At 47.9% G+C, this 18455-nt stretch overlaps 1 protein-coding gene across 1 annotated transcript in view; it reads left to right on the plus strand.

The window, feature by feature from the left end:
- Positions 1–548: 548 nt before the first annotated feature.
- The window catches only part of ccdc3a (coiled-coil domain containing 3a), a 33902-nt gene continuing 15995 nt past the window's right edge, over positions 549–18455 (plus strand). Inside the window, exons 1-2 of the mRNA XM_078420101.1 lie at positions 549–1152; positions 8102–8276. Of these exons, the coding sequence (XP_078276227.1) occupies positions 788–1152; positions 8102–8276 (540 nt within the window). The 5' untranslated portion in view covers positions 549–787. The remainder of the gene's footprint in view (positions 1153–8101; positions 8277–18455) is intronic.

The raw sequence follows: 18455 nt of genomic DNA on the forward strand, positions 1-18455 counted from the left end.
TAAGAATAAGGGGTCGGCCATTTAGGACTGAGATGAGGAAAAAACCTTTTCACCCAGAGAGTTGTGAATCTGTGGAATTCTTTGCCACAGAAGGCAGTGGAGGCCAATGTTTTCAAGAGAGAGTTAGATAGAGCTCTTAGGGCTAACGGAATCAAGGAATATGGGGAGAAAGCAGGAACGGGGTACTGATTCTGGATGATCAGCCATGATCGTGTTGAATGGCGGTGCTGGCTCGAAGGGCCGAATGGCCTCCTGCACCTCGTTTCTATGTTTCTATGTAAACTAAACAGAGGGGATGAAGCTGTTGGTGAGTCTGGTGGTGCACGCTTTCAAGCTTCAGAGTGTAATCAAAGTGCTGTGTGGTCTCCCTCTCCCCACACAAAATGTTACAACCTCCTTAAAGTCACGTTCACATCCAGTAGTAACCCTTCCTCAACTAGGTTCCAAAAGTCCCAAGGGCTGGTTTGTCCAGGAAAGAGTTAACACCTCCTAGAAATCACTGATTGGTGCTTTCAGTGGAAAGAAACTGTTATTGGATTTCCCCCCTCCAGAGAGAGGCTGAATGATATACAACTGGCTGCCTCTCTCCAAAGGAACAGCTTCATTCAAGGAGTTTTTGTCAGTTAAACAATGCCGCTGTGCATCAAACAGCTGGGGGCAATGTATTGACAACTGCACAGCCACTGAAATACTCCAAGCGGTGACTTTCCACCTCATTTCGTTCTGGAGCAAAAGCAGTTATCAAACACGTTGAAGGGGCACTCTGTCTGCAAAGTCCTGTGATACCATGGTCACTTTACTGGCGTTAATCCTGACTGTTGTAGGTTATAAAATGAGCCCCGTTTTAACGTGCCAGTTCCCCGCCGACTGGAGGCCTCTGAGCGAAGGTTGCAGGGCGCAACTGGCTGAGATTATAGTCTATGCCAAGGTGCTGGCCATTCACCAGGACATGTACAACGTGTTCAACTACCTGCCGTGGCAGTACGAAGCCAGCTTGTTCTACTCGGCCGAGATCGAGACGGTGTGTGACCAGGCGTGGGGCAGCATGCTGGAGGTGCCCAACGGATCGCGGCTCAACCTCACCGGCCTGGGCTACTTCTCCTGCCAGTCCCACACCGTCCTGGAGAATAACAGCTACTTCTTTTTCCTCAGGTACTCACACACAGCTCTCTATTGGAGCGAATGCAGCATTATGTGATCATCCATCATATCATTATACGGGAGTAGACATGCAACATTGTATCAATATATGGCGTAGACACTCAACATTGTATATTATACGATGTAGACGTGCAACATTGTATCAGTATACTGTAGTGACATGCAACATGGTATCATTATACTGGAGTAGACATGCAACATTGTATCAATATATGGTGCAGACAAGCAACATTGTATATTATACGATGTAGACATGCAACATTGTATCATTATACTGTAGCGACATGCAACATTGTATCGTTATATTGGTTATCGTGACATGCAGCATTGTATCGTTAGACTCGTATAACAATATGCATTATTGTATCAATATGTCGATATAACAAAATGCAGCATTGTAGCATTATACTGGTATGGCGATGTGCATCTTTTGTACCATTATAGGCACATATGTACATAGACAATAGGTGCAGGAGGAGGCCATTCGGCCCTGTCCCGCTGAGTTTCTCCGGCCCATTTTATCATTGTGGTGATGTAACAAATAACGCATCATTTTGCTGGTGTAACAATTTGCAACATTGTTTCATAATGACATTGTAATATGTAACATTGTATCATTATACCGATAATCATAATATGTAACATTGTATCATTAGGCTTATAACAACACGCAACATTATATCAAAATATCTGCCACAGAGGGCAGTGGAGGTCAAATCACTGGATGTTTTCAAGAGAGAGTTAGATTTAGCTCTTGGGGCTAACGGAATCAGGGGGTGTGGGGAGAAAGCAGGAACGGGGTACTGATTGTGGATGATCAGCCATGATCATATTGAATGGTGGTGCTGGCTCGAAGGGCTGAATGACCTACTCCTGCACCCATTTTTAATGTTTCCGTGTAACTTCTTCCAATGTCACTTGCAGCGCTGCCTGGTGTCAGCCTGTAAGTGTATCAGAGTTGGACCGGCAACAGTGGCGCAGCGGGTAGAGCCGCTGCCTCACCGCGCCAGAGACCCGAGTTCGATCCTGACCTCGGGATCTGTGCGTGGAGTTTGTACGTTCTCCAAGTGACCGCGTGGGTTTGCTCTGGTTTCCTTCCATGTCCCAGAAGCTTGTGGGTTTGTACCTGAATTAGCCTCTGTAAATTGGCCCCTAGTGTGTTGGGAGTGGATGAGAAAGTGGGATAACATAGAACTAGTGTGACACAAGATGCTGGAGTAACTCAGCGGGACAGGCAGCATCTCGGGAGAGAAGGAATGGGTGACCTTTAGGATCGAGACCCTTCTTCAGACCCTGAAGAAGGGTCTCGACCCGAGGTTTGAAGAAGGGTCGAGACCCAAAACGTCACCCATTCCTTCTCTCCCGAGATGCTGCCTGACCCGCTGAATTACTCCAGCATTTTGTGTCTACTTTCGATTTAAACCAGCACCTGCAGTTCTTTCTCTACACATAGAACTGGTGTGAACAGGTGATGGTGAACTTGGTGAGCTGAAGGGTTTGTTTCCATACAACATGTTGCAAATCTATGATCACAGTTTACAGTGAGGATTTCTATGATATTTGGACTGCAGGAATTCAGAAAATGATTTGAGGTGAGGAGGGGGCAGATTTAAAAAGGGGGCTGGGGAGCTAGATTTATCACGCACAGGGTCGTGAAACATGTGGAATGGGTTGCAGAAGTAGCTGTAGCGATGGGTACAAATTACAGCATTGGAAAGATGTTTAAACAGATTTAAAAAATACTGGTAGAGTCACAAGAAACTGCCATTCCCTTCACAGATGCTGCTTGACCCACTGAGTTCCTCCAGCAGTTTGTGTTTTGATAAAGATTCCAACATATGCATAAGTTGTAGGAGTAGAATTTGGCTATTTGGCCCATCAAGTCTACTCCGCCATTCAATCATGGCTGATCTATCTCTCCCTCCCAACCCCATTCTCCTGCCTTCTCCCCATAACCCCTGACTCCCGTACTAATCAAGAATCTGTCAACCTCTGCTTTAAAAATATCCATCGACTTAGCCTTCACAGCCGTCTGTGGCAATGAATTCCACAGATTCACCACCCTCTGACTGAAGAAATTCCTCCTCATCTCCTTCCTAAAGGAACGTCCTTTAATTCTGAGGCTGTGCCCTCTGGTCCTAGACTCTCCCACAAGTGGAAACATTCTGACCGCATGCAGCTCCCTGTGTCTGTAGATGCTGGAATCCCGAACGAAACACAAAGTGCTGGAGGAACTCAGTGGGGCAGGCAGCGTCTGTGGAGGGAATGGATGATGCTACAGGTCAGGACCCGTCTTCAGACTGAAATATCATCTGTCCATTTCCATCACTGATGCTGCCTGACCAGCTGAGTTCCAATATAGTCAGCATAGTCATCATCATACAGCATGGAAACTTGCCCACACTGACCAACATGTCCCATCTACACCAGTCCCACTTGCCTGCATTTGGCCCATATACCACTAAACCTGTCCTATATACCTGTCTAAATGTTTCCTCAACTTTGCAACCATCCCTGCCTTAACTACCTCCTCCAGCAGCTCGTTCCATACACCCACCACCCTTTGTATGAAAAAGTTGTTAAAAGTTAAAGGTTAAAGTTAAAAGTTAAAAGTTGTTAAAGAGTTAAAAGTTCCTATTAAATCCTCCCCCCTCCCCCCACTTGTGATTTGTTTAAAACATAGGTACATAGATAGGAAAGGTTTATAAGGATATAGATCAAATGCGGACAGGTGGGACTAGCTCACCTTGGTCAGCATGGACAAGTTGGTCTGTTTCCATGCTGCATGACGCTATGAAAACAACTATGCTCCTCCAAACTTTTAACTCTTGCTTGCAATGTGCTCCCAAGCTCCCCGCAGTACAAGGTAAACAAGAGATTGCAGCTTAGTTTGTTTATTTCCTGTAATCCTGTTTTGGGAGATTGCTTATCTCTCTGTTTATGGTCCTGAGAAGATGCAGGCACATTCCAAGCTTTGCCCACTCCCTGCTGCTGTCATCAGAGCTTTAGTTTAGTTTAGTTTAGAGACACAGTGCGGAAACAGGCCCTTCGACCCACCCAGTCTGTTCCGACCAGCGATCCCCACACACTAACACTGTCCTACACACACACACTAAGGACAATTTATATCTACACCAATCCAATTAACCTACAAACCTCTACGTCTTTGGAGTACGGGAGGAAACCAAAGATCTTGGAGAAAACCCACGCGGTCACGGGGAGAACGTACAAACACCATACAGACAGCACCTGTAGTCAGGATGGAACCCGGGTCACTGGCATTGTGAGGCAGCAACTCTACCGCTGCGCCACCGTGCCACCCAATTTAATTTTGCAGAGAATAGTGGACGTAGCCCAGACCATCAAACAAACCAACCTCTCTGATTTGATCTGAACCTTTGGTTCCCTCCCCTCTGACTCTTGGTCTGAGAAGGCTTTGGACCCAAAACATCACCCATTTCTTTTGCTGCCTGACCCGCTGAGTTAGAGTCATAGAGTCATAGGGTGATACAGTGTGGAAACAGGTCCTTCGGCCCAACATGCCCAAACCGGTCAACAATGTCCCAGCTGCACTAGTCCCACTTGCCTACGCTTGGTCCATATCCCTCCAAACCTGTCCTGTCCAACTGTTTCTTAAACGATGGGAGAGTCCCAGCCTCAACTACCTCCTCTGGCAGCTCGTTCCATACACCCACCACCCTTTGCGTGAAAAAGATCCCCCTCAAATTTCTATTAAATTTTTCTCCCTTCTCCTTGAACTTATGTCCTCTAGTCCTTGACTCCCCTACTCTGGGCAAGAGACTCTGTGCATCTACCCGATCTATTCTTCTCATAGAGTCATAGAGTCATAGAGTCCTACAGCACAGAAAGAGGCCCTTCGGCCCATCGTGTCCGTGCCGCCCGTTACCAAACACAGTCTAATTTTAATCCCATTTTCCCGCATTTGAACCGTAGCCCTGAATGTTGTAGCATTTCAAGTGCCCATCCAAATGCCTCTTAAACGTTGTGAGTGTTCCCGCCTCCACCACCACCCCAGGCAGTGAGTTCCAGACTCCAACCACCCTCTGGGTGAAAAAGTTCTTTCTCACATCCCCCCGAAACCTCCCTCCCCTTACCCTGTATCTATGTCCCCTCGTTGTTGAACCTTCCACCAGTGGAAGAAGTTCCCCACCATCTACCTTATCTATGCCCCTCATGATCTTGTACACCTCGATTATGTCCCCTCTCAGCCTTCTCTGCTCCAGGGAAAACAACCCCAGTCTGCCCAGCCTCTCCTCATAGCCGAGGCCCTTCATCCCTGGCAGCATCCTGGTGAATCTCCTCTGCACCCTCTCCACAGCTATCACATCCTTTCTATAATGATTTTGTTATGCCAGCATTTTGTGTCTCGCTTCCACTGAGACTCCATCTACACTTCATTCTGCTTCGGCAAGGACAGCAGCATAATCAAGGACCAGTCACACCCCGGTCACTCCCTCTTCTCCCCTCTCCCAACGGGCAAGAGGTACAGAAGTTTAAAAACCCACATCTCCAGATTCAGGGACAGTTTCTTCCCAGCTGTTATCAGGCAACTCAACCATCCTTTCAACTACTAGAGAGCGGCCCTGACCTCCCATCTACCTCATTGGAGACCCTCGAACCATCTTTAATCAGACTTTACTGGCTTTACCTTGTACTAAACGTTATTCCCTTTATCATTTATCTGTACGCTGTGGACGGCTCGATTTGAATCATGTATTGTCTTTCCACTGACTGGAAAGCTTTTAATGGTATCTTGGTACACGTGACAATAAACTAAACGAAACTAAATTAGTTTAGTTATACAGCCTAGAAACTGGCCATTTGGCTCACCAAGTCTGCGCAGACCAGCAATCGCCTGTACATTCAAGAGAGACACAAAAAGCTGGAGTAACTGAGCGGGTCAGGCAGCATCTGTGGAGAACATGGATAGGTGACGTTTCACAGAGTGCTGGAGTAACTCAGTGGGTCAGGCAGCATCTCTGGAGAGAAGGAATTGGTGATGTTTGGGCAGTGTCCACCACTCTCATTGCATGCAGTCATTGTTGCTATTAAAAGTGCAGTATAAATATTGTAATATTGCAATCTTGCATGAAAAACATTTTATTTTTAATCTTCCATTGTGTTATTTCATGATGAAATACTGTAGATAGTGTGAATGCACAGAGTGTCTTATCCAGCTTAGGGGAATAAAGAAACAGAGGAGAGGGAGGAAATATTTACTAGCAACCTGAGAGGCTACTTCACTCAGAGGGTGATGAGTTTGTGGAACGAGCTGCCAGAGGAGGTGGTTGAGTTAAGTACTATAACAACATCTAAAAGACACTTGGACAGGTACATGGATAGGAAAGGTTTAGAGGGATACTAGACCAAGTGGACACGTTGGGTCCAAACCTCTCCTGCATTGGTGCAGCACCCTCTCCTCCCCCCTCCCCCCCTTTCCCCTCCTCCCCTCCTCCCTCCCTTCATCCTCCCCTCCTTCCTCCTCCTCCTCTCCTTCCTCCACCCCCTCCCCCTATCCCCCCCTCCCTCCCTCCCTCCCTCTTCCCTTTCCCCCTCCCCCTCCTCCCCACTCAATCCCCCTCAACCCCCCTTATCCTCAACCCCCCTTATCCTCCCCCCTCCCTCCCCCCACCCCCTCCCTCCCTAGCAAATAAATTTAAACTTTAAAATGTGAATAACTTTAAAAATATAACACACGATTTCAAAGAAACTTCTTCCATTAGCACCAAATGGATGACGGTGAGTAAGGTGGGCCTAACATTGTCGTGATATCATGTATCGTTTTGGCTGTAGTTCAGGAACTAACAAACAAACAAACGAGAGTTTGAGTATATAGATAAGGGCAGGTGGGACTAGTTGAAATAGTGCATCTTGGCTGTCATGGACAAGTTGGGCTGAAGGGCCTGTTTCCGTGCTGTGTCACTCTGTGAGTTAAATATTAGCAAGTACCTGGGACAAATGCCGATAGGGGAGATGATTCGAGATTCAAGAGATTCAAGATTTAAGATTCAATTTATTGTTGCATGTACTAATTAAGGTACAGTGAAATGAATTACCGTACAGCCATATTAAGTAAAAAACACCAAGACACACAGCAACATAAAATAAAATTTAACATAAACATCCAACCACAGCGGATTCCTCACTGTGATGGAAGGTAATAAAGTTCAATCACCTTCCTCTTTGTTCTGTGCGGGGATCTTATAGAAACATATAAAATTCTTAAGGGATTGGACAGGCTAGTTGCAGGGAAAATGTTCCCAATGTTGGGGAGTCCAGAACCAGGGGCCACAGTTTAAGAATAAGGAGTAGGCCATTTAGGACTGAGATGAGGAAAGAGAGTTGTGAATCTGTGGAATTCTCTGCCACAGAAGGCAGTGGAAACCAATTCACTGGATGAATTCAAGAGAGAGTTAGATTTTGCTCTTAGGGCTAATGGAATCAAGGGATATGGGGAGAAAGCAGGAATGGGGTACTGATTCTGGATGATCAGCCATGATCATATTATAAGAAAATAACTGCAAATGCTGGTACAAATGGAAGGTATTTATTCACAAAATGCTGGAGTAACTCAGCAGGTCAGGCAGCATCTCAGGAGAGAAGGAATGGGCGATGTTTCGCGTCGAGACCCTTCTTCAGACTGATGTCAGGGGGGCGGGACAAAGGAAGGATCATATCGAATGGCGGTGCTGGCTCGAAGGGCTGAATGGCCTACTCCTGTACCTATTGTCTGTGTTTCTATGACCTTAGATGATGCATGTTGGTCAGCATGGACGAGGTGGGCCGAAGGGCCTGTTTCCATGCTGTATGTCTCTATGATTCCATGAGGCAGTGATGGAGCACATTATCACAGTGTTGCTTTAACCGTCAGTCTCGGCCAGTTAATGTTAAACTCTCTTTCATTTTCTTTGTTTTGCAGGATGGATGACAATTATAATATCCTTCCACACGGAGTTAATTTTCAGGATGCTATTTTTGCAGACAACACGGAGAACAGGAAGATGTTTTCCAGTTTATTCCAGTTCTCGAACTGCACCCAAGGTCAACAGCTACAAACCTACACAGCTGATTGGCAGCTCCAGGAAGATCACAAGGTAAGGTTGCCACGTGAGATATACACAGAGTGCCGGAGTAACTCAGCGGGTCAGGCAGCATCTCTGGAGAGAAGGAATTGGTGAGGTTTCGGGTCGAGACCCTTCTTCAGACTGATCTGCTGTGGTAACGGGTCTGGGTTGAGACGTGGTGGTGGCGTCGGTGGGAAGGGGCAATCACAGAGTGGGAGCAGTGAGAGAGGATGTTGCTGAACTCTTGTTGGAGAGAGGAGGAGAACCTCTTCAAAGTGGACATGCCTTCCTAACCTGTTGACCAGTGAGCTTCCACAGCACTGCTGAGCCCCGGGTTTTGCCACAACTGCCCATTCCAGGGTTATCTCTGTGCCGATGACGTGGTGACACTGATGCATAGCAAGATGTCAGCACGTCAGGATATTTGGAGAACAAATATTTTTGTTGCAGGCAAGAGGAGTGACTGTCGACGTGACCTTTACACTCGGCTTTCTGAACCACTCCTGCGGCAACTCCAGTCAGAGTGAAGCAGAACAAACATTGCTAAAGGGATTGTGTAGGAAGGAACCACAGATGCTGGTTTACACCAAAGATAGACACAGAGTGCTGGAGTAACTCAGCGGGTCAGGCAGCATCTGTGGAGAACATGGATAGGTGACGTTTCACAGAGTGCTGGAGTAACTCAGCGGGTCAGGCAGCATCTGTGGAGAGAAGGAATGGGTGACGTTTCGGGTCGAGTCTGAAGAAGGGTCTCAACCCAGAACGTCACCCATTCCTTCTTTCCTGAGTTACTCCAACTTATCATTGCTAAAGGGATTGTGTATGAAGGAACTCCAGATGCAGGTTTACACCGAAGATAGACACAAAATGCTGGAGTAACTCAGCTGGACTAGCAGCATCCCTGGAGAGAAGAAATGGGTGATGTTTTGGGCCGAATGGCCTAATTCTACTCCTATCACTTATGACCTTATGACCTTACATTCGGGTCGAGACCCTTCTACGGACTGAAGGCCGGGGGCCCAGTTTATTCCCACCATTCTTTAGGCAACTGAACCATCCTATCAACAACCAGAGAGTGGTTCTGAGCTCCCATCTTCCTCATTGGAGACCCTCGGACGATCTCTTGCATTAAATGTTGTTCCCTTTATCCCAAATCTGTACACAGTGTTCGCCTCAATTGTAATCATGTATAGTCTTTCCAATGACTGGATAGCACGCAACAAAATGCTTTTCACTGTAGAAACACAGAACTGCAGATGATTCTTTATAGCAAAGAGAGACGCAAAATCCTGGAGGAACTCAACAGGTCAGGCAGCATGACTGGAGAGAAAGGATGGGTGACATTATGGGTCGGGACCCTTCTTTAGTCTGAAGGAGAGTCCTGACCCACAATGTCACCCATCCTTTGACTCCACAGATGCTGCCTGACCCGCTGAGTTTTTTCCAGCACTTTGTGTCCAGCTTTTCACTGTACCTCACTCAGTACATGTGATAATAACCTAAACTAAACTAACTCCAATCAAACCAAACTCAAGTACAACAGGTCGAGCAAAGGGGAAGATACAGAGTGCAGGATATAGTTCTCAGCATTGTAGCGCATCAGTTCCACAGACAAAGTCCAATGTCCGCAATGGGGTAGAGGTGAATCGGACAGTACCCGAGCTTATGGAAGGGCTGTTCAGAAGCCTGATAACAGAGGGGAAGAAGCTGTCCCTGAGTCTGGTGGTGCGCGCTTTCAAGCTTCTGTACCTTCTGCCGGACAGGAGCGGGAAATAGAAGGAATGACCGGGGTGGGACAAGTCTTTGATTATGGAAGATAGACACCAAGTGCTGGAGTAACTCAGCGGGTCAGGCAACATCTCTGGAGAGAAGGAATGGGTGACGTTTTGGGTCGAGACCCTTCTTCAGACTGAGAGTCAGGGGAAAAGGGAATGAGAGATATAGAAGGTATTTCGAAGAGTCTCTTTAGGAAGTCCAATGTCCGCAATGGGGCAGAGGTGAATCGGACAGTACCCTGGCTTATGGAAGATAACAGCGGGGATGTTTTACACTTCAAATGTCGTGGCTGCACTGACATTTGCAGAATAGTAGAACTGCACCAGAACGTTCAGAAGCAAGGAACAGCTGCAATAATAAAGTTGGGTGTCTGTCTCTCCAGTAATTGTCCGCTGGTGGGTTCTGTTGCCGATTGTTGCTTTTTGCCTCATTTCACGGCTCGGCTGCATCTGTGGTGAGGCCAAACGGTAACTATTTTGATTGCCTTTTTTTTCCGTGTCGGAAGTCATTATTTATTTACTGAGTTCAAAGAGAGTCAAAAGTCAGTGATATCATGTGGGGTCCAATTTAATCTGCAATGACCAAGGTCCAAATTAAATAACCACACATTTGTGTCAAGAGCCATCATTAATTATCAATGGGAAAGCTAGTAGAGGTTGATGTTTAACTTTGGCACAAACTTGCTGCATCAGCCGAAGAAAGGTTTGTAGGCTAATTGGCTTCTGTAAATTGTCCTTGGATACAACTAGGGGGTGCCAACTATCTCACTCCCAAATACGGGGCAAGGTGACGTCACCCAGCCAGCGGCCACGTGCTCCCGCTCCACCAATGGCGGTCGCCCGGGCCGGGAGGCAGGTTGCTACGCAACCTCCGTTAGGCGGTGCCTGGGCCTCTGGGCCTACACTGTCCGGGCCTACACTGTCCGGGCCTATACTGTCCGGGCCTATACTGTCCGGGCCTACGTTGTCCGGGCCTACGCTGTCCGGGCCTACGCTGTCCGGGCCTACGCTGTCCGGGCCTACGCTGTCCGGGCCTACGCTGTCCGGGCCTACGCTGTCCGGGCCTACGCTGTCTGGGCCTACGCTGTCCGATCCTCCACTGTCTGGGCCTCCACTATTGGGAGCTAGACTGTCTGGACCTAAAGGGGAATAAAGACACAGAGTGCTGGAGTAACTCAGCGGGTCAGGCAGCATCTCTGGAGAACATGGATAGGTGACGTTTCACAGGGTGCTGGAGTAACTCAGCGGGTCAGGCAGCATCTCCGGAGAACACGAATCGGTGACATTTCGGACCGGGACATATCGTCAGTGTCTCTGCAGAACAAGGGGTTGCTGGGCCAGGAGTGAGTTGGAAGAGTCAAGTCCAGAACTAGCGAGGGACTGGATACTGGGAGGAATCGACTGTCATCATGAATCTTGAGCAGATTAAACAATAAACGCAGTGTTGACACTCGTCTACTCTCCCACTCGAGCAGAACAAATGAGAAAAACAATTAGAGTTTCAGCCGACAAAGTGTTTGGAATGGAAAAGAAATGAAGTCATGTAAAGAGTGAGTGGAAATCACTTTGATATCCATTACCTAGTTTATTTTATTTTTCAATTTGCTGTTCTGCTTGTATAGAGCCATCTAGTTTTCCCTCTGCGAGGTTTTCTGAATGACATCATAATATATTCTTGAAGAATCACCGACATTTAAAACACAAGGTGGCGCAGCGGGTAGAGCTGCTGCCTCACAGTGTTGGAGACCAGGGTTCGATTCTGATCTCAGGTGCTGTCTGTGTGGAGTTTGCACGTTCTCCATGTGACCGCGTGGGTTTCCTCCGGGTGCTCCGGTTTCCTCCCACATCCCAAAGACCTGCAGGTTTGCAGGTTGATTGTCCCTCTGTAAACGCAAAGTTGTGTCAAATATATTTAAAGTTTGCATGAAGGGAAGAACTGCAGATGCTGGAGTAACTCAGCGGGTCAGGCAGCATCTCGGGAGAGAAGGAATGGGCGACGTTTCGGGTCGAGACCCTTCTTCAGACTGATGTCAGGGGACTGGGCTGTATCTCCAGGTTAGAGATACAGCATGAATCTTTGTCCCCACCCAAAACGTCACCCATTCCTTCTCTCCCGAGATGCTGCCTGACCCGCTGAGTTACCCCAGCATTTTGTGGCTACCTTAAAGTTTGTGTGAGGCAGAGTGGACTGCTAAAACTAACTGCAGTGAGACATGCGGCTTACGAAGAGTTTCCATAGCACAGACTATTCCACTACAGATTATTTTAAATCCTTTTGAACTAAAACTGCACAGGATTAAGCAATTAACCTTCACAAATCTTCCATTTTATGTACTGTGAAATGAATCACATTCTCCACTCAAAGAACAAATGATCGCAAAATTAAAGCCATATTTCCAATCTTGCAGCACTTTGGATTTTAGACTTTGGACTTTAGAGATACAGCGCGGAAAAAACGGGCCCTTCGGCCCATCGAGTCCGCGATCCCCAGCGATCACCCCGTACACTAACTCTATCCTACACACACTAGGGACAACTTCACAACCTACCAAAGTCAATTGACCTACCAACCTGTACGTCTTTGGAGTGTGGGAGTGTGGGAGGAAACCGGAGCACCCGGAGGAAACAGTGAGAACGTGCAGACTCCATACAGAGAGCACCAGGATCAAACCCGGGTCTCTGGCGTTGTGAGACAGCAGCTCTACCCGCTGCATCACTGTGCCCTTTATTGTCATGTACCCCTGAACAATGACAATAAAGATGTCTTGGATTGTGCCGCCCACAGGATATAGTTACCTAAAATTGTAGAATTCAATGGTTGGGGATTTGGGCCAAACGCAGGCAGGTGGGACTAGTGTAGATGGGACATGTCGGAGTGGGCAAGTTGGGCCGAAGGGCCTGTTTCCACGCTGCGAGACTCTATCTCTCTCTATCTGCAGTTCCTAGTTTCTACATTCATACTCTTGGGTTAGATTTTTTTAGATTTAGAGATACAGCGCGGAAACAGGCCCTTCGGCCCACCGGGTCCGCGCCGCCCAGCGATCCCCGCACATTAACACACTAGGGACAATTTTTACATTTACCCAGTCAATTAACCTACAAACCTGTACGTCTTTGGAGTGTGGGAGGAAACCGAAGATCTCGGAGAAAACCCATGCAGGTCACGGGGAGAACGTACAAACTCCGTACAGACGGCGCCCGTAGTCAGGATCGAACCTGAGTCTCCGGCGCTGCATTCGCTGTAAGGCAGCAACTCTACCGCTGCGCCACCGTGCCGCCCAAGCAAAATCTAGATACTTAACCCTAATGTGGTTTGGAGAATGGAAAACAGTAATCACGGGTTGTGTGAGGGTCACATTCCATGGGTAATTGAGTGCTCTGACCACTGTCAGATCTGGCCAAATGACAGGGTGAGTTATCTTAAGCTGGTGAGGAGAGATCGCTGTGCATTCACATGCGTTAATTGCAAAGCTTCATTCCTCTTTGATGTTTCAAACTGTGTGCTCTTTAGTTTACAAGGCCCAGTTCACAGGCTGAGAAAGAAGATATCCTGTTTTATGACTTTCAGCCGGAAATAACAAGACAGCTTTTGATGTTTCCTGACTCAAAAGCACTGTTTCTCTTTGGGGTAATGAGAGTGGATGGCAGCGAAGGCTTGTTACTTCCTGATGCAGCCCACACCATGAAGTATTTAAGTCCATATCACCCGCTGATTCTTCCAACTCTGCAGTTGCGAGTTTAAAAAAAATGTGCAATGGCCGTTGAGTTAATGTTAATTTATCCCAGTAGTTTACCCCAGGGAGAGTTCTGAATACAACTCTTTTTAAACAGGGGTGGCACTGTACTCAACATAGGATGGAACTGCAGATGCTCGTTTACACTGAAGATAGACACAAGATACTGGAGTAACTCAGCGGGTCAGGCAGCATCTCTGGAGAACATGGATAGGTGACGTTTCACAGAGTGCTGGAGTAACTCAGCGGGTCAGGCAGCATCTCTGGAGAACATGGATAGGTGACGTTTCACAGAGTGTTGGAGTAACTCAGTGGGTCAGGCAGCCTCTCTTGGATGGAAGGAATGGGTGACGTTTTGGGTCGAGACACACACACCTTAACCTTCCATATCTCTGTGAGTCCTTCTCCCCTGAATCTCAGTCTGAGGAAGGGTCTCAACCCGAAATGTCACCCATTCCTTCGCTCTAGTGATGCTGCCTGAGCCGCTGAGTTACTCCAGCATTTTGTGTCTATCTTTACCTCCTTAGTTTAGTTTAGTTTAGAGATACAGCATGGAAACAGGCCCTTCTGCTCACTGAGTCCGTGCCAACAAGCGATCCCCGCACGGTAAAACTATCCTACACACACTAGGGACAAGTTACAATTTACCAAAGCCAATTAACTTACAAACCTGCACGTCTTTGGAGTGTGGGAGGAAACCGGAGCACCCGGAGAAAACCCACGCAGGTCACGGGGAGAACGTACAAACTCTGTACAGACGGCACCCTTGGTGAGGATGGAACCTGGGTCTCTGGCGCTGTGAGGCAGCAACTCTACCGCTGGGCCAACATGCGGCCTCTTACAGCACCAGAGACCCGGGTTCCATCCTGACTACGAGTGCTGTCTGTATGGAGTTAGTACGTTCTCCCCGTGACCTGCGTGGGTTTTCTCCGGGTGCTCCAGTTTCTTCCCACATTCCAAAGACGTGCAGGTTTGTAGGTTTACTTTGATTTAGTTTAGAGATACAGCACGGAAACGTTCTCTTTGGCCCGCTGAGACCGTGCCGATCAACGATCCCCGTACACTAGCACGATCCTACACACCAGCGACATTTTTTTACTAATGTTAATTAACCTACAAACCTGTACATTGGTGTGTGGGAGGAAACCGGTTAATTGGCTTCTGTACATTGTAAATTGTCCCTAGTGTGTAGGATAGTGTGTAGTGTGTAGTGTGTAGTGTGTCGGATAGTGTGTAGTGTGTAGGATAGTGTGTAGCGTGTAGTGTGTAGTGTGTCGGATAGTGTGTAGTGTGTAGGGTAGTGTGTAGTGTGTAGTGTGTGGTGTGTAGTGTGTCGGATAGTGTGTAGTGTGTAGTGTGTCGGATAGTGTGTAGTGCGTAGTGTGTAGGGTAGTGTGTAGTGTGTGGTGTGTAGTGTGTCAGATAGTGTGTAGTGTGTAGTGTGTCGGATAGTGTGTAGTGTGTAGTGTGTAGTGTGTAGGATAGTGTGTAGTGTGTAATGTGTGGTGTGTAGTGTGTAGGATAGTGTGTAGTGTGTAGTGTGTGGTGTGTAGTGTGTAGGATAGTGTGTAATGTGTGGTGTGTAGTGTGTAGTGTGTAGTGTGTAGGATAGTGTGTAGTGTGTAGTGTGTAGTGTGTCGTGTGTCGGGTAGTGTGTAGTGTGTCGGATAGTGTGTAGTGTGTAGTGTGTAGTGTGTAGTGTGTAGTGTGTCGGACAGTGTGTAGTGTGTAGTGTGTCGGGTAGTGTGTAGTGTGTCGGATAGTGCAAGTGTAGGGGGTCGCTGGGCAGTGTGGACTCGGTGGCTGAAGGGCTTGTTTCCACGCTATATCTCTAAACTAAATTAAACTAAAGTAATCAGCTTCAGTATTTTCTACTGTGCGTCTCCAGTTGCTGTCTAACTCCACCTACTGATCACCCTCTCTGTAAACAACTTCCTGACATCTGTCCTTAATCTGCCTTTTACCGCCGAGCTCTGGCTGGGGTCTGAGTGTAAACCTGCTCTCCATATCTCTGTTGTGGTGACATTTCAACGGTTCTCAGTTCATTCCTCCGGGCTTGTAAAACCTGAGCCCCTGGTGTGAATATCTGATGCTCAGCGATAGCTAGGGTTGCCAACTTCCTCTCTCCCAAATACGGGACAAAGGGTGACGTCACTGCCCTGCGCCCCACGTGACCTCACCCAGCCAGCAGCCACGTGCTCCCGGCCCGGGCGGCCGCCATTGGTGGAGTGGGAGCATGTGGCCGCTGGCTGGGTGAGGTCACGTGGGGCATGGGGTGGTGACGTCACCCCTTGTCCCTTGTTTGGAAGTGAGGAAGTTGGCAACCCTACTAATCCGGGACGGTTGGCAGCCCCAGCAATAGCTCTCTGCTTCTTTGTACTTGCTCCGATGCTTTTTCTTTCTGTCAACATCAGGAACACCGCCATCATTCTTTGACCAACACGGTGGCGCAGCGGTAGAGTTGCTGCCTTACAGCGAATGCAGCGCCGGAGACCGGAGTTCGATCCCGACTACGGGCGCTGTCTGTGAGGAGTTTGCACGTTCTCCCCGTGACCCGTGTGGGTTTCCTCTGAGATCCCCAGTTTCCTTCCAAAGTCTAAAGCTGAAAAGACAAGCAGTGCGTGGGGAGCACGATAGGACATCCGGATTCCTCCTGTGAAAGGTTTTACTTTAGACTTTAGAGATACAGCACGGAAACAGGCCCTTCGGCCCACTGAGTCCGTGCCGACCAACGATCCCCCCCCTAGCACCAACACCATCCTACACACACCAGGGACAATCTCCAATGTACAGAAGCCAATTAAGCTGCAAACCTGTACGTCATTGGAGAGAGAGAGGAAACTGGAGAAAATCCACGCAATAGACAATAGACAATAGGTGCAGGAGGAGGCCATTCAGCCCTTCGAGCCTGTACGCACCGCCATTCAATGCGATCATGGCTGATCACTCTCAATCAGTACCCCGTTCCTGCCTTCTCCCCATACCCCCTCACTCCGCTATCCTTAAGAGCTCTATCCAGCTCTCTCTTGAAAGCATCCAACGAACTGGCCTCCACTGCCTTCTGAGGCAGAGAATTCCACACCTTCACCACCCTCTGACTGAAAAAGTTCTTCCTCATCTCCGTTCTAAATGGCCTACCCCTTATTCTCAAACTGTGGCCCCTTGTTCTGGACTCCCCCAACATTGGGAACATGTTATCTGCCTCTAATGTGTCACGGTAGTGCAGCGGTAGAGTTGCTGCTTTACAGCGAATGCAGCGCCGGAGACACAGGTTCGATCCTGACTACGGGTGCTGCACTGTAAGGAGTTTGTACGTTCTCCCCGTGACCTGCGTGGGTTTTCTCCGAGATCTTCGGTTTCCTCCCACACTCCAAAGACGTACAGGTATGTAGGTTAATTGGCTGGGTAAATGTAAAAATTGTCCCTAGTGGGTGTAGGATAGTGTTAATGTGCGGGGATCGCTGGGCGGCACGGACTTGGATGGCCGAAAAGGCCTGTTTCCGGCTGTAGATATATGATGATATGATATGATATCTTATATGTTTCAATAAGATCCCCCCTCATCCTTCTAAATTCCAGTGTATACAAGCCCAATCGCTCCAGCCTTTCAACATACGACAGTCCCGCCATTCCGGGAATTAACCTAGTCAACCTACGCTGCACGCCCTCCATAGCAAGAATATCCTTCCTCAAATTTGGAGACCAAAACTGCACACAGTACTCCAGGTGCGGTCTCACCAGGGCCCGGTACAACTGTAGAAGGACCTCTTTGCTCCTATACTCAACTCCTCTTGTTACGAAGGCCAACATTCCATTGGCTTTCTTCACTGCCTGCTGTACCTGCATGCTTCCTTTCATTGACTGATGCACTAGGACACCCAGATCTCGTTGAACTCCCCCTCCTCCTAACTTGACACCATTCAGATAATAATCTGCCTTTCTATTCTTACTTCCAAAGTGAATAACCTCACACTTATCTACATTAAACTGCATCTGCCATGTATCCGCCCACTCACACAACCTGTCCAAGTCACCCTGCAGCCTTATTGCATCTTCCTCACAATTCACACTACCCCCCAACTTAGTATCATCTGCAAATTTGCTAATGGTACTTTTAATCCCTTCGTCTAAGTCATTAATGCAGGTCACAGGGAGAAGGTACAAACACCGTAAAGACAGCACCCGCGGTCGGGATCGAACCCAGATCTCTGGCGCTGTGAGGTAGCAACTCTATCGCTGCGTCACGGTGACGCCCCTAAAGAGATTGGTGAACCAGTGGTCTTGTTCAGAGATACAGTGTGGAAACAGGCCCTTCGGCCCACCGAGTCCGCACCCATCAACGATCACCCATTCTCTAATTCTATCTATTCTATCGACACACACTATGGATAGTTTACAGAAGCTAATTAACCTGCAAACCTGTAGGTCTTTGGAATGTGGAAGGAAACCGGAGCACCCGGAAACAACCTATAGAGTCACAGAGAGAAGGAACAAACTCCATATGGACAACACTCATAGTCGTGATTGAACCCAGGTCACTGTAACTTGTGTTCAGTTACTGAGACTAGCTTTTTATCATTCTTTCAGTTTCTTAATTTAATTATTAAGATCGTCCACCAGCCAAACATGTCTCTGTATCAATGGAGCAGAACGCTGGCTTCCAGTCCAGTGATTAACCACACTTTACCGTATCACATTTG

Source organism: Rhinoraja longicauda, chromosome 23 (assembly GCF_053455715.1).
Source record: "Rhinoraja longicauda isolate Sanriku21f chromosome 23, sRhiLon1.1, whole genome shotgun sequence".
NCBI lineage: Eukaryota > Metazoa > Chordata > Chondrichthyes > Rajiformes > Arhynchobatidae > Rhinoraja > Rhinoraja longicauda.